Raw genomic sequence first — 26,066 nt, forward strand, 5'->3', positions numbered from 1 at the left:
GATATATAATTTTACATATTTTACCTGTGGTAATTTTTACCACGCGAGAAAAACCCGCGATGTACCGAAGCCGTGAAAAGTGAAGCACGATATAGCGAGGGATATATATATATATATATATATATATATATATATATATATATATATATATATATATATATATATATATATATATACAGTGATCCCTCGTTTATCGCGGGGGTTACGTTCCAGAACCCCCCCGCGATAGACGAAAATCCGCGAAGTAGCGACCATATTTTTATTTTATTATTTATATATATTTTAAAGCTTTATGACCCTCCCCACACTCTTATTAACCTTTCCCACACTCTTATTAACCTTTCCCATACTCTTATAAACACTTCCTATACTCTTAAACACTTTTTACACTCTTAAACATACATAATTTTAACAACATATAAAATTCTAATGGGTACTCACCATTGAAGATACTGTAGCGACCCATGGGTCCCCCAAGCGAGACCTGCATCAAAATCTCCTTGCTCCAGCCGGTGACGTCACAGGCGGGGATCCGCGGCGCAAGAGTGGCTGGTCACGTGACCACCAAAGCGTGCCGCGCGTGCGGGTATAATCAGCTACACCTGTTGATCACGTGACCACCGAAGCACGCCACGCTTGAGAGGCGTGGCTTTCGGTTTCGGTTTATGGTTGTGCTTTATAATGCAGCCCGATAAACGGGCTTTTCAGTGTTCCCGAGTTGGTTTTGAGAATAAATATCTTCTCGGACGAGTTTGTGTCTTGCCCGTCATTTCGTCCGTATCAAGCAAAAGCCCCGGCTCTTCAATACTACAACTTGCGTGACGAAGATGATGATGAATTAGCTGTGCAGTACTGATGACGATGAAGGTGATGACGATGATGAATGTACTGCACAGCCAGAAAGAGCATTACAGTTACCCATTACGTGGGTAACTAGCACAAGTGGAAGCTGCCGCATCTGCGTTTTCCATACGCACGACTCTTTGTCTCTTTGTCTACCCTTCTACTGTACACTATGTACAGTATTTTATTTCTTGTAATATGTTTTAATTACTGTATTTTTCTTATTTTTTTACGTTTTTTAATTTTTTAGGCTAGAAAATGCTTATTTTACCACAAAAATATTTTAAATAATAGTATATAAAAATACATTTATACCGCAAAATCCCGCGATATAGCGAAAAATCCGCGATATAATTTTACATATACTAGCGAGAAAAACCCGCGATGTACCGAAGCCGCGAAAAGTGAACCGCGATATAGCGAGGGATGACTGTATATATATATATATATATATATATATATATATATATATATATATATATATATATATATATATATATATATATATATATATATATATATATAATGGATCATTGGCCAATAATAAATAATGTGCTTGAACCACATGTGCCATTTCCTGAAATAAGGGGTCACCATTTATTTACATCCATCGCGAACCTTCAAACGATAATTTCCCAATAAAATTTGTCATATTAAAGCCGTTTATGCAGAATGGACCAAAAAGGAACAAAGGTCACAACTTTTCAGAATTTACATCCACCTGAGCACTTTGAGATCAACAAAATTGAAAGGTTTAACCACTTTTGCGGGGAAAAAAGAAAAAAAAGACAACAGTCTACAATGACAGACAAATATCACCGTTTGTGTGCTGGCCAGATGCCAGGTGGGCATCGTCGTATGCTGAACATGTAGAGTGCTGCCTCCGCTGTGGAAAACAAGTGGCAATAGCAGAGGAAGGCGCACACAGCAACCGCCGATGAAGCACGTCCATCCTGCAGGTGGGAAACCAACCCCCCGCCCACCACAAATGACGAGCTTGAAACTCAAATCATATTATACACAGTGGTACTTCTACTTTGAAAAATAAAGAATATGCTCTCGCCCAAAAAGCCTTTTCATGACGAGAACAAACCTAAAGCATCAGTACCTGTTTAGGTTGGGCCCTTTAGTATCACTATCTGAAACCAGGCTCATGGTGATGGGATCCCAGGTTCAAATCCCCCTACACTGTTGATCCATCCCGAATCTACAAATGTCCTTGTAATCTGTCAAGAAGTACACTGATGTCTTTGTCTTGCATTCAATCTGTGACTTGTGTAAAGCTCCTTAGATTTTGTCGGTTGTGATTGAATCGGAAGTGAAAATAACGAATTAAGTAAATAAGGGAATAAATGAAAGTGAGTGAGTAAATAAATAAAAACGATGGAAGTAGTGTTTGTACCGTGCAGTGGATGATGCAGACGTTCTTGGGATTTTGTTTGAGCAAGCTGTACATATTGCGACAGATGGAGTAAAGTGTGTGCAAGGCAGGGGCACGTCTTGGAGGCCAACCGCAATCCAAAACCTCAACATGACAAGAGATAGAGGAAACTCAGTGCATAATTACAAAAAATGACGCTGGCATATAAAGTCGTTAGCACTGAGCGGTCATGGCATACAGACACAGAGCTTAATCAGAAGTTTGTTCAAGCAAAACCGCCGAAACCTTGACTGGTCAAAAGCATTAGCCATACTCTGTTGTGGAAGCGGCTGTGTCGGTATGTACGGGTGGCAAGGTTGAAAACAGTATAATGACCCGGATGCCTCGAGTCCAGAAACACTTTGACATCCTCAATGTGATTCTTGAATGCAGACTCTACGCCTTCCGCTGGATAGGACATCACTAGGGAACGGGGTGGGTGAGAGCAGGTGACTGTTGGGTCCATCAAACGCAAGCATAGCAACTTGAAGGGATCATTTCATAATGGGTGTCGTAGTACCTGCAACCCGTGTGGTGATGTAGGTGAGGTCCAGGTCTCCTTTGGTGTAGCTGCACAAGGAAACATCGTGGAGAAATATCATATTTCATTTCATCCTCTTACCACAAAGCAAAAGCGAGAATCGCTTTGCAATACATGTCCCCTAACGGTGCCAATGAATGTTCTTGTTCCATGCAAAAAGGGCACAACTCCATGAAAATTTGACGAAATGCCCCAAAATTCAAAATAGTTCTGCAACTTATCATAATAAAGCTGCGTAACAAGTTTGAGTTGTATAAGTTAATGGATCTGGAAACAAGCGTTACGCCTAGGTACCCCGTCGGGGTAGTGATGTGAGTTGACAAAGTGGAACACGCAGAAAACATGCTATGATATGATATTTCGCTCACAAGGGTCAGACAAACATGGAGGCGGCCATCTTGGATTTTGACGTGGCGACCCAATTTTCAATAGCGTTCTTCCTTATGCCTAGATACACCCACACACCAGAAGGTACTTCGCTTATTTTTCAAGATATTTCGCTCACAAGGTTCAGACATATATATGGTGGCGGCCATCCTGGATTTTGACGTGGCGACCCACTTTACAATAGCGGTCTTCCTTATGCCGAGATACACCCACACACCAAATTAGAAGTTGGTACTTCACTTATCTTTCAAGATATTCTTCTCACAAGATTCAGACATACATGGCGGCGGCCATCTTGGATTTTGACGTGGCGACCCAATTTTAAACAGCGTTCTTCCGTGTGCCTAGATACACCCACACACCAGATTAGAAGTGGGTACTTAGCTTATTTTTCAAGATATTTCGCTCACAAGGGTCAGACATATATATGGTGGCGGCCATCTTGGATTTTGACGTGGCGATCCAATTTTAAATAGCGTTCTTCCTTATGGCGAGATACACCCACCCACCAAATTAGAAGTTGGTACTTCGCTTATTTGTCAAGATATTCATCTCACAAGTGTCGGACATACATCGTGGCGGCCATCTTGGATTTTGACGTGGCGACCCAATTTTCAATAGCGTTCGTCCTTATGCCGAGATACACCCAAACACCAGATTAGAAGTTGGTACTTCGCTTATTTTTCAAGATATTCATCTCACAAGGTTCAGACATACATGGCGGCGGCCATCTTGGATTTTGACGTGGCGACCCAATTTTCAATAGCCTTCTTCCTTATGCCTAGATACACCCACACACCAAATTAGAAGTTGGTACTTCGCTTATTTTTCAAGATATTTCGCTCACAAGGTTCAGACATATATATGGTGGCGGCCATCTTGGATTTTGACGTGGCGACCTAATTTTCAATAGCGTTCGTCCTTATGCCTAGATACACCCACACACCAAATTAGAAGTTGGTACTTCGCTTATTTTTCAAGATATTTCGCTCACAAGGTTCAGACATATATATGGTGGCGGCCATCTTGGATTTTGACGTGGCGACCTAATTTTCAATAGCGTTCGTCCTTATACCGACATACACCCACACACCAAATTAGAAGTTGGTACTTCGCTTATTTTTCAAGATATTCATCTCACAAGGTTCAGACACACATGGCGGCGGCCATCTTGGATTTTGACGTGGCGACCCAATTTTCAATAGCGTTCTTCCTTATGCCTAGATACACCCACACACCAGATTAGAAGTTGGTACTTCGCTTATTTTTCAAGATATGCAGGTTACAATGTTCAGACATACATGGCATCAGACATACATGGCGGCGGCCATCTTGGATTTTGACGTGGCTTGCACCCACACACCAAATTCGAATGCGGTCCTTCGCTTACACATGCACGCACGCACGCCCACACGCACGCCGCACGCACGGAGGGGAAAGCCATAGTCCCCCTTTCGCTCCGCTGAGCGACGGGGGACAAAAAGTGCAGAAAACAACCAATAGGATGGATGGATGGATGGACAGACGGAGAGCAAACCTATAGTCCCCTCCACGTAGGGGGTGCTTATAAAAGCACAGAAACACGATGGGGAATTTACGTCCGTACCAAATTGACCAAAATAAACGAGAACGGCACTTTGACGTCACGACGTCAACTGATATGCCTCCACCCACATTGTTAGATCATTATAATACTTGTATAAAGTTTGATTTAAGGGTGTAGTACTGGTGAACAGGTGATTTTTTTTTGATTTTTTTTTTTTTAGCTGAACAGTTTCCTCATAGTCTTATAAACAAGAATCATGCTATTAGAGGTCATAGAAGTACCCCTAAATATTGAAAAAATCCAATTTCAATTCAATTCAATATAATATTTTGCATTTTGCATGCATGAAATTTGTTATCTATCTATAATTCCAGTAATCTCTGTGTGTCTGTGTGTCTGTGTGTCTGTGACCGCTGTTTCTCGACAACCACGGGTCCGATATACTTTTAACTTGCCAGGTATATTGCTGGGGACCCGAGGATGTGCCTTTTCAAGGTTTCATATTAATCGGACAATTACTTACCGAGCTATGTCCAAAAAACGATTCAACCAATCAGAGAGCAGCGAGCTATCACGTGTGCCGAACGTGGCGATCAGACTCTGCCTCGGACGGCACATTTGACAGCGTATTCATTTATTTCACGTTGGAAAACTATGTTGCCGTTAAACTATGTTTTAAAACGAATTCAAACTGCGATTAAATTAAAACGATTCATCGTAACTGCGATTTGCGAACTTCCGGACAGTGAAGACTGTCCGGCAGCACGCTTTCCGGCAGCCAATCACAGAACGCTTTGTTGCGTAGGCGTGGCCGATGTGAGACGAGCGGAGCTGAGCGCGTTACGAGCTGACCGCCATTACGGTACGTAATTCGATTTCTTATGCGCATTATTTCTCCCAATTCAGTCAGAGCGAAGGGCGGAAGCGAAGAGCGTTGTTTTTTTTGTTTACGGGCGTACGGGCGGGGTAGAGCGTACGGGTAGCGTTTTTTTTTTTTTTTGGCAAGGAACGGGCACCCACGTACGGGCAATGCCCTAGTAACTTTAATTTGCATCATTCTTTTGGGCTGAAATTTGGACAGGATTATTCAGAATATCACTTCCTTTAAAATGATGAAGGCTTTTGTTTATAGGAGTAGCCATTGTGGATTTATTGAAGGACAACCAAGTTTTATCTGGTAATTGGCATAATTAGCTAATTAGTGAACATTTGACATAATTTCACAAAATCCTCTCACCAGGTAGTAGAGTAACACATGTATAATACATGTACCAAGTTTTGTGTGAAAAGAATGATAGGTGACATAGAAGATAGAAGTAGAAATGTGTTCTTTGTTTTTCCTTGTTTTTCCTTGTTTTTTATCGACGGTCTAATTTATGCAAATTATATGCATGTAATATGACAAAGAAGCGTTGAAACTGGTCTGAGTTAAAGCCAAGATTATATCTTTCAAGAAAAACTGAAAATTAGATATTAACTTGACTTTGTTTTTGTGTAAAGGCCTCTCAAAGGTACCTATGTAGTTTTCTCAATTTTTCGCCAGTACTACACCCTTAAATCAATTGAGCTGTGCCCAAGTTAGCACATTTTTACCTGGCATGACCTCTGACCTTTGGCCTTTGACCTCACGACCCCCAAAATCGAATCAGTTAATCTTTACATCATTATACATATCTGTATCAAGTTTGAATTAGATCCCTTTAGTCATTCTCAAGTTATAGACCTATTACAGACTTTGACCTTTGACCTCTTGAACCCCAAGTATAATCAGTTAATCTTCACATCATTATAAATACTTGTACCAAGTTTGAATTGACCACTTCAGCCGTTCTCCAGTTATAGACCTATTACAGATTTGACCCTTGACCTTTGACCTTTGACCCCAAAATCGAATCACTTAATCTTTACTACATTACACATACCTGTACCAAGTTTGACTTGGATCACTTCAGCCGTTCTCAAGTTATAGACCTATTACAGATTTGACCTTTGACCTCGTGACACCCTAAATCTAATCAGTTAATCTCTACATCATTCTAAATAAGTGTACCAAATTTGGTCAGAATCCCATCACTGGTTCACAAGTTATCACGGTAACAGTATTTTTTTTACCTAACATGACCTCTGCACCTTGGCCTTTGACCTAGTGGCCCCAACATCTAATCAGTTCATCTTTACCTCATTATACATACCTGCACCAAGTTTGACGAAGATCCCTTTAGCCGTTATCAAGTTATCGCGGTAACGAAAACCTATCACGGACGGACGGACGGACGGACCACCTGAAAACATAATGCCTCCGGCGACTTCGTCGGCGGAGGCATAATAAAAAGAACATATAGTCACAACTTAAAGCTTAACAGTGACTGAAGGACATATCGATGAGAGCTTAACATTTTACTCTAACAAAACAACCTCTCACTTCCAAGCAACCCAACAGCCATAACATACATGAGATTTAAATATGTGAATAACTCACGTCTAAGATTTTTGTACAAGTTCCTCTATTAGCCTTATACCAATGTTAAAAAATTTTTTTTAGATAACTCGTGAGACCATGTTCTGAAGAAAGAAAGAAGAAGAAAAAAAAAAAAAAAAAAAGGAGAGAGGGGAAGAAAAGAGAACATCCCCTTCCCCCCACCCTCCACACCTTGCAACAGACTGGATGACCTTCGTGGAGGTGTCACGGAGGTTGTTGATTAGACGACCAGCTCCACCCTTGACCATGCCAAAGAGGCTTCCCCCCAGCACAGATTCTCCATCACTGGGAACAGCTGAGGCATCATCACCAGAGTGCAGAGACATTACACTCATAATCCCATTTAGCGACTTTCTCAGATTGCATGGATTATCACTTGTCATTTAAAGCCGAGTGCACACACTCCAGAACTGAACTTGTCTGTGTGAGAACAAAGCCAAGGAAGCACCCGATTCCACATTTCGGAAAACATCATTACTCTGTTTACAATTGCAGCGTCAATATGAACCAATTATGTTTCACCCAATAGGAGTGCATACGACACCTTTCTATGAAACAATGCACACCCAGGACAGACACAAATTCTCAAGAAGCTCTCGATACAACAATACAACATGCATGTAAGAATAATATATCCCTTCCTAAGACGATCATAAATTGCACTGTCATGGGTAAGAAAAACAAAATGGACGAAGCTAAGGTTACAACAAAGTGACAAACATATGTGGTGAGAATGCAAGGTTGATAGCATCACGCTCTTGTACCATTAATTTGTGAATGCTCAAGCCCCATGTTTGTGGGATGACTTTCCAGCTTTGATTCGATTTCCACACATCTTGGGTGTGACAAAATGCTGATGGTACCATACAAGCACCACTTGCTTATGGAGTTAACATCATAACATCGAGAGCAAAAGGAAGCATCAAGTTAAAAAAAAAAATTCCCCACTTGCGGAACATTTGCTCTGACTGCTCAATTCTGTTTGTCATTCCAAGGATCACAATCAACCCACTCTGGCCTCCAAAAGTCAGCCGCTGAATGCGTACACTACATGACCAAAAGTATACGGACACCCCTTCTAATTAGTGGATTCGGCTGTTTCAGCCACACCTATTGCTGACAGGTATAAAAAATCAAGCAATTCAAGCTTGTTCAAATCAAGCAATCAAAATCAAGCAATCAAGCAAAATCAAGCAATCAAGCAAAAATCAAGCAATCAAGCAATAAAAAAATCAAGCTATGCAATCTCCATAGACAAACATTGGCAGTAGAATGGGCCGTACTGAAGAGCTTCAGTGACTTTCAACGTGGCACCGTCATAGGATGTCAATTTCTAACAAGTCAGTTCGTCAAATTTCTGCCCTGCTAGAGCTGCCCCAGTCAACTGTAAGTGCTGTTATTGTGAAGTGGAAACGTCTAGGATCAACAACAGCTCATCCGCGAAGTGGTAGGCCAAACAAGCTCACGGAACGGGACCGTGAAAAAGCCAAAACCCAGGCCAACTGCACATCTCATCCACCTTCGTCCATTCCTTTGCCCCACTGTCAGTTCATTTTCGTTTACCTTCTGTAACCTTGCTCATGCATGAGCCTTGATCTTGCATAGCGAAACTAGAACGGCACTCAGTAGAGAGCATACCTCCGCCTGGTTGGCCATATCACTCAATGGTGAAGAATCACTTAAAAAATTATACTAGCTGGATCCGGATCTGGATCTTCACCAAAATTATATCGATTTTTCCGTGTCACACACACAACCTGTCCGACAAGTTTCGTCCAAATCCATCCATAACTTTTTGAGATATCCTGCTATGTATCGTTTTTGCCCCTATCTCCCAATACAGAAGAATCACTAAAAATTAAATAATTCTCATATCCGAATCCATATTCATATCTTCACCAAACTCTAATCTATTTGTCCTTGTCAGACACCCAACCGATCCACCAAGTTTCGTCCAAATCTGTCCACAACTTTTTGAGATATCCTGCTATGTATAGTTTTTGGCCTTATCTCCCAATGGTGAAGAATCACCTTAAAAAATTCTAGTAGCCGGATCCGAATCCGGATCTTCACCGAAATCTAATCATTTCGTCCTCGTCAGATACGCTACATCTCTGACAAATTTCGTCCGAATCCGTCCACAACTTTTTGAGATATTTTGTTCACAAACGGACAGACAGAGAAACTGACAAACAAACAGGCAGGGGTGAAAACATAACCTACATCCACCTTTGGTGGCGGAGGTAAAAATAAAATAAAAGAACAGTCAGTCCATTGACTCATCCCAGGTCAGCGTGTGACCCCAGCTTCCTACAACTCATCCAGCATCCGCTTACCGGCTCCACTGTCAAGCATCACTGCAACAACCCCTGTATCTTTTGTCTCAACGCAACAGAAAATTGCAAACAGGAACAATTTGTTTTGCACTTCGATCAAATACATAATGAATGTTAAAGGAAGTCATGCATATTAATTTACAAATATAATAGTTGTTGGAATGTTGGTGTCCTGTAGGTCATGTATTGCTACTGCACCACCACATAAGATGGGTACAGCAAACACGTTATACCATTAAAGGATGGACGCCATCTGTGTTTACCTTGAGGCTCTACAAAATGATGGTGGTCAGGAGAAGGTACAGGCATGGGGGCAGGTGGTGGAATAGGTGGGGGAGCACCGCCACACAGCCCTCGTGAACCATTGTTGATAAGCTGGGGGATTTGGAGAGGGCGAGGGAGAGGGAGAGGGAGAGGGAGAGAGAGCAAAATCTGCACATTTAAAGATGCACAAAGTTCATTTCATGTAATAAAAGAGCAAACAAGAAAACAAGTACACATACATTCAAAGTACACGGCCCCATGCCAAATAATTAAATATGCTGCAGCGCGGCATTGCCGGGACGCCGAGTGCAGCTCATTGAGGCTGCATTGGGAGGGAGAGGTGTACACTAATTGATTGATTAATTGTATAATTAAAATCAATAAAAGATTATCACAAAATATTTTCATAATCAATTGGCTAATCGGATAACTAAACCACTAGTGCTTCATCCGAAGATGTATCTTTTAGAAATTTGATTAAATAAGTCATTTATAAAAAATTAAATAATTAATTGATTACTCAATAAATAATTAACCGATTAATCAATAAATAATTAATAGATGAAATGATTAATCAATAAATCAAAAATATCCTTGATAGCCACATCACTTGGTCACTCATGTCCAAATATTAGCTTCCCAGCTCAAAAGGTGCCTGAGATATTGGCCAAATGAGAAAGAAAATAAATAAATGATTAATAATGAAAATAAATAAATAATAATAATAAAAAAATTAAATTATTAATCAATTTGGTCAGAGAACACATAAACTACCACTATTTCATCAGAATCTGTAACTTAAAAAAAAAAATTTTTTGTCATTAATCGAATAATTAAATAATTAATCGATTAATTGATTAATTAATAAATCAAAAATATCCTTTGCAGCCAAATCACCTGGTCATTGGCATGTCCAAATATCAGCTTCCTAACTCAAAAGGTGCCTGAGTTAATGGTCAGAAGAGAAAGGAAATTTGATTAATTAAATAAGTACTTAATTAATTGCTAATAATTAAATAACTCCTCAATTTATTGATTAATCAAAAAAAAAAATACCGTTTTTGACAAAGCACTTTCTCACTATTGTGCCAAAATTTCAGCTTCCTAGCTCAAAGGATGGCTGAGATATCGCCCAGACAAACAAACAAGAAAGAAAACAAGAAAACAAGAAAGAAAACAAGAAACCAGAGTGAAAACTGAGTACTCTCTTTCAGTGTGCGTCACTGCCGAGCCCCCTTTGGTGCCCGGCAATGACGATTTGCAATGCCTGGAGATGGCATAGGAAAGGAGCGGTGTACAACAAGAAAACAAGGAAACAACCAGAGTGAAAACTGAGTACTCTCTTTCAGCGTGCGTCACTGCTGAGCCCCCTTCGGTGCCCAGCAATGACGATTTGCAATGCCTGGAGATGGCATAGGAAAGGAGCGGTGTACAATAACATGACAATACACATTTGGCATCAACAGTGAGGAGAGGAAGTCCCGGTACTCTTTATACATTATGATTCAACAGATCGATGCAACAGACAATTGTGTTTCAAGTTAGAGGGTAACGATTCTCTTTACCATGACATATTTCTAACCATTCCAAGTGCAATGACAATATTTCCTTTGCAGGCAGATATTATATTATATTATATATATATATATATATATATATATATATATACATATATATATATATATATACATATATATATACATATATATATATATATATACATATATATATATATATATATATATACATATATATATATATATACATTTATATATATATATATATATATATATATATATATATATATATATACATTTATATATATATATATATATATATATATATATATATATATATATATATATATATATATACGTATATATATATACATATATATATATATATATATTGTTGTGGATATGAGAATGTTTTTTTATTTTATTGTTGTGGTAAAATGTTGTTGTAAAAGGTTGTTGTAAAATATCACCCCTCCTCCCTCCGTTTGTGGTTGTATAAAGGTCAAAGGGCGTTCCCGTAGTTAGTCCATAAAACATACATGCAGGACACGATATATCTTTTTTGACAGTTTTATCCTTATTATGTGTACTAGGGCATGCCCGTACTATATATAAGCTAGGACGTGCCCGTACGTGGGTGCCCGTTCCTTGCCAAAAAAAAAAAAAAAAAAAATTTGTGTAGGGGTGTGTGTGTGTAAACATCCTAGGGCGTGGCCGTACGTGGGTGCAAAAAAACATGCGTGCAAACAACAACAGCAAAAAAAAACTTTGAAACCACGTGGCAGTAACGACCACAGAACCCCCCCCCCCCTCTATTTACATGAATGGTTTGGTCCATTCGCAACGACCACAGAACCCCCCCCCCTCTATTTACATGCAATGGTTTGGTCCATTCGCAACGCCAAAGCGAACGGCGAACGGCTAAATCGCCATAGCTCGGTAAGTACTTGTCCGATTAATTTAAAACCTTGAAAAGGCACATCCTCGGGTCCCCAGCAATATACCTGGCAAGTTTCAAGTATATCGGACCCGTGGTTGTCGAGAAACAGCGGTCACAGACAAACAAACGTACAAACGTACAAACAAACAAACACACAGAGATTACTGGAATTATAGATAGATTAGTGTAAGGCTGTGTCTTCCATTAATTGAAATACTCCATTGCACCAGTGAAAGAGATAGATTCCCTTCATTCCCACTCCCAACACTTCCATTCCCCCCTTTCCATCAATTGCAATTCGCATTGCCAACTGCATGTTGGGCGGTTTTCCCTTCATCCGCCATTGACCACGAGGCAGGGTTGGGGGAAGGAAGGCGGGTCCCCACCTCGTCAGAGAGGGGAGGAGTGAGCCAGCCCCACTCGACCAACCATGAACAAGGGGTTTGGCTTGAGAGGGCGGGGAGAGAACGTTTGGGGGAGGTTCGAAAAGGTTAAGGGGAGGGGCCTATATAACCCACGGCGGGGGTGTTCCCAGGGGAGATGCACTTGAGTTGGTCTGAGTTGGTTGGGAGTCGGTCGTCAAGTGCAGAGTGGTGAAGAGTCAGTCAGTAGAGGTGGTGGTCAAGTGGTTGCGTTGGTTGCGGTGAGGAGTCGGTGGTAAAGAGTGAGGGACCAAGAAAGAGAGAGAAAGAGTCCTGAAGCAAGAGAGGAAGTTGTTGAACTGGGTGGGACTAAGCAAGAGAGGAAGTTGTTGGACTGGGTGGGACTAAGGAAGGAGAGAGAACCCGTCACACCAATCCCCCAAGCTCCGCGTTGGCTCCACCAAGCGTTCACCTCCACCAAGGCTCCACCAAGCTCCGCGTTGGCTCCACCAAGCGTTCACCTCCACCAAAGCTCCACCAAGCTCCGCGTTGGCTCCACCAAGCGTTCACCTCCACCAAGCTCCGCGTTGGCTCCACCAAGCGTTCACCTCCACCAAAGCTCCACCAAGCTCCGCGTTGGCTCCACCAAGCGTTCACCTCCAGCCATCCACCTCCTGCCATTCCTGCCATTCCTGTCATTCCCCGCGTGAGTCTGCCTTTTGTTCGTTCTGTCCTGGGTTAATTAAGACTGTAGGTAAGCTAGTATTTTCCCTGTGTCACCTGCGTCTTATGTGCTTGTAAATAAACGTGACTGCTTTCTTTTTGCTTGTGTGTAAATAGTCAATAAATTTAGTAGTATTTCTAAACCTTTTTGTCTTCTTTTTCTTCTTCACATCCGTGTCGCCTTTGTCTTTTCCCTATTGACTAGCTGTGGTGCGATCCGGCCAAAGTCCTGGGTGAATCGGGTGAGTCAGGGATCCTGTTAGGTCGCGGTAATACACCACCGCTCGGTCATCATAACATCCGTCCGCGATCTGTAACAATATATATATATATATATATATATATATATATATATATATATATATATATATATATATATATTGTTATGAATTTGGTAGAGCAACATCTAGAGCTAGGTAGATCTGAATAGGTAGGTATTCGGCTGTCGTGACAGGGACTCTACATGTAATAAGTTCTTGATGTTTAGGCGTTTGTCGGGGGAAGATGTATGATTGTGGATCTACCTGGAGGTTCGAGTGTTAAATAGTGAGGGATTAAAGGTAACGCCCCTGTGAGTTTCACCTAGTAGTCAAACCTTTGTCCATTATGGCACTGCAAACCACATAAACATTAGTTAGGTCCTTAGCGCAACATTAAATAATTCCTTTCCCTGACAATGACTTAGGAACAAACGGACAGGAAACCAGGCCAAAACCACCGCCACAATTGGCCGCCACCGTTTACACCTCCAAGGCCTACAAACCTCGCCTGGCACGTGTTATAACACAAGGACCGCGGGGTCGGGGACGGGAGATGTCAGGAGTGGGATGCCGCAGAGGGCGGGACCTGGGCGAGCCGGCGAGTTGGGAGGCTATTATTGGCTGAGGAGTGCGCCAATGTGACGTCATCGGCCAGAGATATTAGCGACGGTCGGACGCCATTTTGGAGGCAGTTCGTGGAGGCAGTTCGTTGAACAGTTGGCACTGAACAGTTGGCACTTGGCTGCCAGCACTCCTGCAGAGAGTCGAGTCGAGTGGAGTTCAAAGGAGTCCTTCCTGTCCCTGGTCAAGTGGAGTTCGTTGCTTTGTGCAGCCCTGCGTTGGACCGTTGGAGCAAGGGAGCTGGTGGTGTGGGTGTGCCGTTGAACCGACGAGGCCTGGTGGCGGTTGAGCGCGGCCGTGTTACAAGAAGACGAAAGGAGCCAGATAAGCCCGAGCTCCGCGTTACACTTTACCTGACGAGACGTGTTATTTTCGTATTCATAATCTCCCTCGTATCGTGTTTGGTATCTGTTGTGTGTGGGATCCCAATTTAGGCTTATTAGAGTTATTAGTATTACCGGCGCGGGCTTTTTCACTGTCTTTACTTTTCAATAATAAATCCTTATATTATTTTCTGAATATATCTGAACGCAGTTTCCTGTTGGATTTTAATAGATAGGGCTGCGGAGCTTTGCTGTGTCCCGTCCCGCCATTCCGCGCGTTTAACTTTAGTTTAACTTTGTGTTGAGTTTGAATCCGCCATTGAGTTTTCGCCTCGGGAGTGTAAAGTCTCGCAATCGGCCATCCGTAACTGTGGTGTTAATCACGGTTGCGTAACAATATATATATATATATATATATATATATATATATATATATATATATATATATATATATATATATATATATATATATATATATTGTGGATATGAGGATTGTGTTTTTTTTTTGTGTTTTTTGTTATTATTTCTTTATTCTGGGCCCTCCTTACTCCAGTTATGTATAAAGGTCAAAGGGCGTCCCATAATTAGGTCATAAACAATCACGTCAGCCAATCATAGATTTCCCCCTTGTTGATAGTTATATCTTTATTATGTGTATTAGGGTAAGGCCTTGTCTTCCATTAAGATGACACTCTATTGCACCAAATGAAATAAGATAGATTCCTTTCATTCCCAAAACCTCCATTTCCAACTGCGTCATTGCCAAGCCTCAATTGCCAGCTACATCCCCTCCAAGCCTCCAATGCCAACTGCACTGGGCAGTTTGCCAGGTTTGCTACAGCTGTGGGTTGCTGATTTCGCCCCAAAGCCGCCATTAAGCATGTGCTCAGCACGGCGAAGAAGGGTGTGCCCGCCCATCGTCATCAAGGGCGGAGCCAGAGGGCCGTGCCGACCAATCAGGGCCGAGGCGAGCTGACCGATGGGCGTGTCCTAAAGGCCGGCGGCTTGATCGCCTGAGGCGCTATAAAAGCGCGCGCGCAAGAAGCGAAAGTGTGGTTGGACCAGACGAGTCAGACGAGGCCTGGAGAAAGCACGCGACGTCCACGCAGCAGCAGCAGCAGCCACAGCAGCAACAGCGGCAGCTTCAACAGCAGCAACAGCGGCGGCTTCAGCAGCAGCCACAGCAGCTTCAGACACAGCAGCTTGGGGCCTTGACGGCAGTTTTGAGCAGGGCCGCGAAGGAACGGCGGCTGCCAAACGCGCCGATCGTGCTACAGTACCCGTGGACCTTCCTCGCCCTCCAGCCATCCACCTCCTGCCAGTCCTATCATCATTCCCCGCGTGAGTCTGTCCTTGTTTGTTCTGTCCCTGGGTTAATTAAGACTGTAGGTAAGCTAGCGTTGCACTGTGTCTCTAATATCTTCTGTAAATTATTTTCTTATCTTTCCTTCTTCCTTGGTTACTTTTGGTTGTAAATAGTAAATAAATTATATTCGTATTCCCTACTTCTGTCTTCTTCTCCTTCACATCCGTGTCGCTTTTGTCTTTTCCATATTGAATATCTGTGGCGCGATCCGGCCAACGTTCGGGAATCGGGGTAACTGTTCGGCCGCGGTGCCATCCGCTCGGCAAACCAACATCCTTATCCGCGGTCCGTAACAATATATATATATATATATATATATATATATATATATATATATATATATATATACATACATACACTATATACATATATATACTGTATACATATATATTGTTGCGGATATGAGGATTGTGTTTTTTTTTTATTGTGTTGTATTGTATAGTAAATTGTTGTAAATATCACCCTCTGTAAAATGTAATGATTCCTTGTAAATACCTCCGTAGTGTAAAGGTCAAAGGGCGTCTCGGTAGTTATTCCATAAACACCACATTGCAGGACCCGATAAAACCCTTGTTCAGTAGCTTATATCTTATTATGTGTCTTAGGGTAAGGCTGTGTCTCCCATTAATTTAAATACTCCATTGCACCAAGTGAAATAAGAGTAGATCCCCTTTCATTTCATTTCAATGGCCAACTGCATTTTGGGCGGTTTTCTTCAACCACCATTGGCCACGAGGCAGGGTTGGGGAAGAAAGGCGGGTCCCCACCTCGTCAGAGAGGGGAGGAGTGGCCCGGCCCCGAACAACCAACCAAGCACGAGGGGTTTGGTTTGAGAGGGCGGAGGAAGAGCGATCGGGGAGGTTCGCAAAGGTTCAAGGGTGGGGCTATATATAACCCATGAGAGACGCCCCCACCAGAGATGCGCTTTTACAGAGACAAGGAGATGAGTCTGAAAAGAGAGGTCCATGACAAGAGCTGAGTTGGTCGTCAGGGGTGGTCAGTGGTTGCGTTGAGTGGTTGCGTTGACCCATGGGTCCCCCAAGCAAGACCGGCATCAGAATCTCCTTGCTCCAGCCGGTGACGTCACCGGCGGGGATCCCCGGCGCCAGAGTGGCTGGTCACGTGACCGCCAAAGCGTCCCGCGCGTGCGGGTATAATGAGCTACACCTGTGGATCACGTGACCACCGAAGCACGCCTCGCTTGAGAGGCGTGGCTTTCGGTTTCGGTTTGGGTTTTTGGTTTTGCTTTATAAGGCAGCCTGATAAACGGGCTTTTTAGTGTTCCCGAGTTGGTTTTACGAATAAACATCTTCTCGGACGAGTTTGTGCCTTGCCATCCTTTTATCCGTATTCTGCTGGAGTCCAGACTCCTTCAATGTAAAGAAATAAACTGGTTTTATTAAGTGTTGTGGCGGACACGAAAGCACTGACGTGGTGACATCACCCCGCACACCAAGTGGGGGTGGGCCACGCCGGGAAGAGAGGCGTGGCCTCAGGATATAGACGGGGCACGCAGCCTTGAGCAGCTTAGTGCTGCAGTTTGAATAAAGACTCTTGTATGAACCGCGTTGTCCGCTTGCTCCTTGCGTAAGCATTAGCGCGCGCAGCATCGCGCTACAGTGTATTTACCTTGAAGATCAGACGAAGATGCTGGCGGAGGTGGAGGAGATAACTTTTGCCCTTTTCGCCACACTTTCCTCGCTTTCACTTGCAGGGCGTTTCAATAAAAACCTGTCCAACGAGGTTTGTTTCTTCCTCCCTTTCAAAATGTTTCGAAAATTCTCCATCTCTTCATGGATAGAGGTCCGGAGCTTTGAAATAATCGTAACGCCCTTGGCTGGCGTTATAGCCTTTATCGACTCCTTCTGCTTCAAACTCGTACATATCGTAGAAGTACTACGATCGTACTGCCTCGCCAAGTCGACAACACGCACACCTCGCTCATGTTTTTCGACGATTGCGTGTTTTATATCCAAGCACATCATCCTCTTCTTCTTCTCTGTACTGCCCTTGGCACTCAATTTCTTAGGACCCATGGTTAAAACTAAGAAATTTTCCAAAATAACCAACATGCGAAAACAAAGCAGCAGCGATATACGGCAGAGATGCTTGCACGGCAAGATAACCACGTGACCGGAACGCTCGTTGGGCCACCTAGTGGCGGGTGGCGTAAGCTCGTAACTCAGATCTCGGCTCGCATCTCAAAGCAAAAAACCGCCCGAGCGACGGCTCGTATCTCGGAAAACTCGTAAGTTGGTGCACTCGTAAGTCAAGGTTTCACTGTATATACAGACTTGGCATTTAATATGGAATATTTTTTTTGTGGGGGTGAACTTACTTTTCAAGATGTCTTAGAACAAAAAGTTCATTGGAATTATGTTGAAATTATTCTAGATTTTGTTAATGTGACCTTTAAGAGAAACAAAAACCACATTTGACATTTCGAAACAAATAAATCGATCCTTGAAAGTGATGTAAACTGATATCGACCTCAATTCATGGACGTAACTCGTAACTCGTAGCTGTGTTAAACTTCTGTACGTTTTCCAGAAGATTCTCTTTATTTTGCACATTAGCCAAAAATTTTTTTAACAAAAACAAAAGTTAAATTACGACTGGGATTACGGACAGTAAAATTACAGTTCAGTACTTCGTGTAACCCCCACGAGCATTCAGGAGAGCACGTAGACGTTGAGGCATGCTGTTGACGACATTTGCCAATGTTTAGACAGGAATCGCTTGCCATGCAGTGACAATATCCTGCTGCAATTCACGCACAGAGGTCGGCTGCTGGTCCAAGTGGTCGATTTGACACGTTAATTCTGCCCACAAGTTCTCTATCGGATTCATATCCGGGGACATGGCAGGCCACTCCATATGCTCTACACCACGGTCAGCAAGAAAGTGTTGGATCATGCGAGCACGATGAGGCTGTGCATTGTCATCTTGAGGGACAAAGTTTCCTCGAAAGGCTGCATGAGCAAATGGAAGCAATGTTTCTTCCAGAATGGCCCTGTACTTGAACTGGTTCAGGTTTCCATTCAGAACAACCAGGTCAGTTTTGCCTCCTGCATGAAAGGCAGCCCAAACGGTCACCCCACCACCTCCAGCTTGGACTCTTGGCACTATACAATCTTTGTGGTAGGCTTCATGCACTTGTCTGCGCACTCGGACGCGGCCATCTTGACGATAGACCAGAAATCGAGACTCGTCACTGAAGATCACGTGATTCCAGTGTCCTGGTTGCCATTGATGGTGCTCTCTGGCCCACTGCAATCAGCGCTGGCGGTGTTGTCTGGTCAGGCGTGGCTTTCTCAGGGGACGACTGGCACGATAGCCTGCTTGAACCAGTCGTTGGTTGACTAGCCTTATGGATACAGGCACATTTGTCAGTTGCTGCCACTCAGCCCTAAGCCGATTAGCTGACTTGGTACGGCCATTGCGGACTAACCGGTGCAGCCGGCGATCATCCCTCCTTGTGGTTCTGCGGGGACGTCCTGGCCTCGGTATTGGAGTAGGGACACCCCTCTGAGCATTTCGTTTCAGGATCTTTGACACCTGACCTTGAGTGATGCCATACTGCCGAGCAATAGCACGCTGTTTCATGCCATAATTTCGTAAAGCCACCACTCCATGACAAACAACATTGTCGAGTTGACGGACCATCTCTAGAGGAAGTGGCAATAACTTTTGGAGACGTGCAGCAGTTGTTTTCCACTAATACAGAATGCAACAACCCTTGTATACCCGACTGTGAAGCCAATCATCAAATGCACCTGTCCGTACATTTTGCCACGCCACCTGTGATATAATCCTGTTGTTGACTTCTTGCTGTGACAGACAATCAGTGACATGGTTCTTTTAACGAATAAATCACCAAAGTGTAAAAGAAATTCACCAGATTGATATACTGAGTTAAGAAAGTAAACCCAAGTTAAGAAAAAAAAAAATTCCATATTAAATGCCAAGTCTGTATATATACATATATACACACACAAACACATTTCCTCATGTCATATAGGCATATAGTGAACAGAACAAAAATAACATTTTGCTTTCCTACCTCCATGAGAGGAGCCTTGGGGTTGAGTTGACGAGCCACTGCTATAGCATTGAGCTGGCCCAGTACCTCACCAACCTCGGGCCTCTCAGTTGGTGTGACCTTCAACATGCTGCCTGTAACCGAAGAAAAGAAAATATCCCATGATGAAGCAGAACATGTGTGTGTGTGTGTGTGTGTGTGTGTGTGTGTATATATCTATATATATATATATATATATATGCAGTATATATATATATATCAGTTAGATTGAATACTTTGAAAAACAACGGAATAAAGGGGTCCAAGTAAACAATACATAAACAAGTACACATACATTCAAAGTACACCGCCCCCATGCCAAATAATTAAATATCCTACAGAGCGGCATTGCCGGGGCGCCTCCGGCGCCCGGCAATACTGCAGTGCAGCTCATTGAGGCTGCATTGGGAGGGAGAGGTGTACACTAATTGATTGATTAATTGTATAATTAAAATCAATAAAAGATTATCACAAAATATTTTCATAATCAATTGGCTAATAGCATAACTAAACCACTAGTGCTTCATCCGAAGATGTATCTTTCAGAAATTTAATTAAATAAGTCATTAATAAAAAATTAAATAATTAATTGATTACTCAATAAATAATTAATCGATTAATCAATAAATAATTAATCGATTAAATGATTAATCAATAAATCAAAAATATTCTTGATAGCCACATCACTTGGTCACTCATGTCCAAATATTAGCTTCCCAGCTCAAAAGGTGCCCGAGATATTGGCCAAATGAGAAAGAAAATAAAGAAATGATTAATAATGAAAATAAATAAATACTAATCATAAAAAAATTAAATTATTAATCAATTTGGTCAGAGAACACATAAACTACCACTATTTCATCAGAATCTGTAACTTTAAAAAAAACAATTTTTTTTGTCATTAATCGAATAATTAAATAATTAATCGATTAATTGATTAATTAATAAATCAAAAATATCCTTTGCAGCCAAATCACCTGGTCATTGGCATGTCCAAATATCAGCTTCCTAACTCAAAAGGTGCCTGAATTAATGGTCAGAAGAGAAAGGAAATTTGATTAATTAAATAAGTACTTAATGAATCGCTAATAATTAAATAACTCCTCAATTTATTGATTAATCAAAAAAAAATATACCGTTTTTGACAAAGGACTTGCTCACTATTGTGCCGAAATTTCAGCTTCCTAGCTCAAAGGATGGCTGAGATATCGCCCGGACAAACAAACAAGAAAGAAAACAAGAAAGAAAACAAGAAAACAAACAAACAAACAAAGAGTGAAAACTGAGTACTCTCTTTCAGCGTGCGTCACTGCCGAGCCCCCTTCGGTGCCCGGCAATGACGATTTGCAATGCCTGGAGATGGCATAGGAAAGGAGCGGTGTACAATAGGTGAAAACAACTGATTATTATTAATAATCTAATAATCATTAAATTATAAAATTTAATGTTTTATTGAATTTGAAAATAAAATTTAAAATTATTAAATAAAATAATTCCAGCGACATGTTGAAAACTTGTCCATCCATGGAATCCATGGAATCCATGGAATCAATCGTGAGATAAGGGATCATAAGTAGAGCATTAGAGCATGTACTCACGAATGAGCTGGTGGAAGTCAGTGTAGCGCTTGTCTCCTGGTGGAATACTAAAGTTACCGTTGATGATTGCGAGTTTGGCTCCATCCTCAAATGGATGCCGCTGGAAGCAGAGCAGGAAAAGAACACAACCCAGAGCCTGTGGTGACATGCGGTGATCGACAATAATGAGGGTTTTCAGCCCAAGGTCAAGCTGAAATCTTCAATCAGTCACAACGTCCTTCGTCTCGGTAACCCGTGAATATGCACGGCATTCGCTCGGCTGGATTTCCCCATGGGTTTTGAACCTTAAACTGCTTTTCAATACAAAATGCCCGAAGTACCTTGAGCATCACATTGGTCCTCAGGTTGACTTGTGTGTCAGAGAGATAACTGCTGTAGGAATGGAGTACAATTCATGTCTTCACTTTGAGTTCAGGACTAAGGATTAAAATTTTGAGACTTAGTCGAGTTAAATATAACAAGCATTCTGAGTATTGCGCTGCAATACATGTCCCCTACCGGCAGTCTGTCGTCGGGAAAACTGTTGGGGAAATTACCAAAGTTCAAAGTGCCATAACCTTGTCAAAAATGATTGAAACGTCATGAAGTTCGAACTTGATCTGTAACTTACTTGATCCGAGTTATGCCGAGACACATGTGTGTTAAAATTTTTGTTGAAATCAGCCAATATTTAGTTGAGTTATCGCACAGAAACCAAAGTGTGACAGACGAACCTCATTAAATATGCAAATTTATGCACGGTTGATGCTGGTTTTCAAACTTGATCTGAGGTATGCTGACACATGTGTGTCACCCCTCGCCTCGTTGATAAGCCTACGCCGTTGAAGTGTTCAATCCAAAACTATAAACCATTCTTTAGCTGGTATGGGTGAATTTTAAAGCGTCATTACAAAGAAAACAGAGTTGTTCCACCAGTTGATGCTGGTTTTCAAACTTGATCCGAGTTATGCCGAGACACGTGTGTCAAATTTTTTGTTGAAATCAGCCAATATTTGGTGGAGTTATCGCACGGAAATCAAAGTGTGACAGACGAACCTGATTAAATATGCAAATTTATGCACGGTTGAATGTGGGCGTGGATGATGTGAGACCGGGTTATCCTGACCGGGTTATCCACGGACCGTGGAAGCTAGGTTACTTCTGACGCGTACTGTATATACTGCTAAGAGGGCAGAGTATCAGATATCTATTTAAAGAAGTATTCACGCAGATTATACGCACAGAAGCATATGGTAAAGTGACACTCCAACCTCCCTAGATGTATTGTTGATTTATTGGTAAACTATGTGAATTCAATGTATTCTTGCCTGATAGGAAGAATTGTGTTAATGGAAACAAAATTCAGTGAAAACGTTTTTGACTTGATGCTTATTCTAGGAAAGCATTTTAAAGAACAGTCCATGATTACAGCATATTGTACGCAAGGAATATTAACAGCTTTGACTTACCGCACTCCAAATTATAGTCCGGAAAACTGTTGGGGAAATTCCCAAAGTTCAAAGTGCCATAATTAGCGATTGGGAACGATTCAGAACCTGTGGGTAAATAACCCTTGGTAATTTCCCCAACAGTTTTCCGCACGACAGACTGCCGGTCGGGGACATGTATTGCAGCGCAATACTCAGAATGCTTGTTCTGTCTACATTTTGTCATTTTAATTTGTCGAGTACCCTTTTTATGGGGATATTGGCACAGGTCATGGCCATGGACAACCACCCAGCAGCGGTAATGTGGAATGATCACGATCATTATCCATTGCTCCTGTTCGGTGGTTATCCATGGTCAAGCCCTGTAAAGATCTCCCCACAGAAAGGGTAAGGGACACAACACAGACAGAACAAGCATTCTGAGTATTGCGCTGCAATACATGTCCCCTACCGGCAGTCTGTCGTCCGGAAAACTGTTGGGGAAATTACCAAAGTTTAAACCGCCATAACTTTGTCAAAAATGATCGAAACGTCGTGAAGTTCGAACTTAATCTGTAACTTATCATGAGGAAACCATGTACCAAGTTTGAAATCATTAGCATCAAGAGTTGAGAAAAAAAGTCCGGAAAACTGTTCTTTGCGTGACAGACTGACAGACGGAGGGACGGAGTGCAAACCTATAGTCCCCTCCAGTATACACCGGTAGGGGACTAATAACAGTTTGATCCGTTCAGCTCTGCCACTGCCATTTCCATCATCCCTCTTTTTCTTCTACACTTGAGTCTGGTCCACATCAAAGGAAATATTATTTTTTTTAAATAAGGAGAAGAAAGCATGGGATGAAACTTCAACCGAACAAAACAAAAAAGTTGGTGAAGGAGAGATGGGAGATGGGGGGGGACAAAAACCTGGACATTTAGGGGGTGTGCTTGGGAAGGGTTAATGCAGGTAGAAATCATCATGGGTATGGATGGATGGGGGAGGAGGGTCATTAAAAGCCAAATGCCATGACCTGAGGTGGTGGTCACAATCAATCTTGAAGCCCTGGAGGAACTCTGTAATGAGATTAAACAGAGTTGGTTTCAAGAGGAAAGTGGAAGAAGATGAGTGGGGGTTACAAGTGAATCTGGATTTTGGAAGTTCCACCAAAAGTGGACTACTGGCAGACCACATTCATCCTGCAAAGGGTTAGAAGTATAGAGAAAGGAGGGGAGCCAGAGCACAGAGAAGACAGAGGATGCAAGACCATAAAGGAAATGGTAGAAGGGAGACCACCGACAACTCAGCTTAATCATGGGAAATTCCGATGATCTTGAAGACCTTGGTTTCCATGAAATCAATATGTGCAAGGTGTGAACAGAAGGGTCATCAGGCCAATTTGAAGACCGGTACTCCATTAAATTGCAAATGAAGACCTTGTGCGTCGATAAAAGTTCTGGTGTGTCAAGGAAAGACTTTGCACCATGGAGGATTCCCAGTCGGCAACTGGCTTTAGAGGCCAACTTAGAAATGAGGTTGGTTTTGGCCAAGAAAACTCATGGCTGACTGATAAATGAGACCCAAGAGGTTAAGTCACTGTACTTCTTCTGTACGGTTGTTAAGGAAGTAAATAGGAGGGTTTGTCAGATGGTCCTTTCGGAGTGTGAGATTTATCAGGATGGAAAGACATCTTCCAAGCGTTTGACCAGCTTGTGATTATTTTTTCAAGGTCTGAAGAGAAGGACAAGCCTGCAGCCTGCCTGTCTGAAGGATGCGGGACGTCATGGCAGAGGATGGAGTCATCAGCAAAGAGATAAAGAGTATTTTCCAGAGAGTCACAGAGATCGTTGATGAATTTGATACGATGCATCAATTGTCGGTACCAAAACGCCATTGACACCAAGGCCTTCAAGATCATTGCAATCTCTCACGATGAAGCAGAGTCTATGGGGCTATCACTTCTGCATCGCTGACAGGTCACTGGTCTCTGTCTTCTTCCGCCTCATTTCTGGTATTGGACCCTCTCTTTCTCCATGCTCTACCCCTTCACCCCAAGTATCTTCTCGACACACGCGATCCACCAGAAACCCCCTCCGAATGAAACTGCCTAAATCCAGGACAACTTCTCACCTACACTCATTTATTCCTCACTTTTCCCACCTATGGAACCACTTTCCACTCTTTTTGATCCAATTCTTCAAGGCAGCTGCTCACCCCCATCGAAAGCCATATTTTCCACACCCATTAAACCACCCCCACCCCTCTGAAAAATTTGCTTATGTATCCATCTTGTCCATGCTTGCATTTTCCCCAACCCCTCATCGTTATCTGCATCCCTTGTTTGTCCGACTCAGTCTACCTTCTCCCTCTGCCCTGCTATTAGCTTTTCCCCTTTCTCCTGCTGTTCCATTTGTTATGTTGTGTCCTGATCAGTTCTGTGTCCTCGCTCTTCCACGAGCCCAGACCATGTATATTGTTACGGACACGGCTTAAGATGTTATGATGGGCCGAGCGGAATGGCCGCCGTGTTCGCACAGTTTACCCGATTCTTCCCCAACTCACCCGATTCCACCCGACGTTGACCAAGTCGCGCTATGCTAAATCAATGAAGGAAAGGACACAACGGCTGGGATAAATGAAACGACACAAGGGGTACAGTTCTCAAGACCTCCGGAGGAGGATATAATTGGTGGTGGAGAAAAGGGGTAGATTACAAGGTAAGAGGTAAAGCACAGAAGAGATAGGCACTTAGACACAATCTTATCCATCCCAGACAGACCACAGACAAACGGAACAAGACTGACTTACACAGGGATTGATGGCAGGGAAGGACAGGCAGTCGATAGCACAAGGTACACCTTGGCTCAGGGGCAGAATCAAACACGGTCCGGTCCAGAGATGCGGGGAGGTATTGCAGCGCTCGGAGGTGGCGTCCTTCTCTCTCCCAGCTCAGGGCGCATCTGATGTCACCTCCCTCTTCCTGCGCATGCTCAGCGGGGAGTGACACGCCCTCGGCTCGTTGGCTCCGCCCCAGATGGGATCGGTCCGCCGCT

General features: G+C 42.6%; 1 protein-coding gene across 1 annotated transcript in view; it reads right to left on the reverse strand.

Moving 5' to 3' along the window:
* Positions 1-26,066, reverse strand: part of GAK (cyclin G associated kinase) — a 150,560-nt gene that overhangs the window by 96,140 nt on the left and 28,354 nt on the right. The window contains exons 8-15 of the mRNA XM_068108230.2: positions 21,608-21,743; positions 19,992-20,104; positions 9,816-9,927; positions 7,388-7,511; positions 2,784-2,833; positions 2,538-2,686; positions 2,246-2,368; positions 1,663-1,796 (exon numbers count right to left, since the gene is read on the reverse strand). Of these exons, the coding sequence (XP_067964331.2) occupies positions 1,663-1,796; positions 2,246-2,368; positions 2,538-2,686; positions 2,784-2,833; positions 7,388-7,511; positions 9,816-9,927; positions 19,992-20,104; positions 21,608-21,743 (941 nt within the window). The remainder of the gene's footprint in view (positions 1-1,662; positions 1,797-2,245; positions 2,369-2,537; positions 2,687-2,783; positions 2,834-7,387; positions 7,512-9,815; positions 9,928-19,991; positions 20,105-21,607; positions 21,744-26,066) is intronic.

The sequence above is a fragment of the Myxine glutinosa genome, chromosome 2, assembly GCF_964187855.1.
Source record: "Myxine glutinosa chromosome 2, kmMyxGlut1.1, whole genome shotgun sequence".
NCBI lineage: Eukaryota > Metazoa > Chordata > Myxini > Myxiniformes > Myxinidae > Myxine > Myxine glutinosa.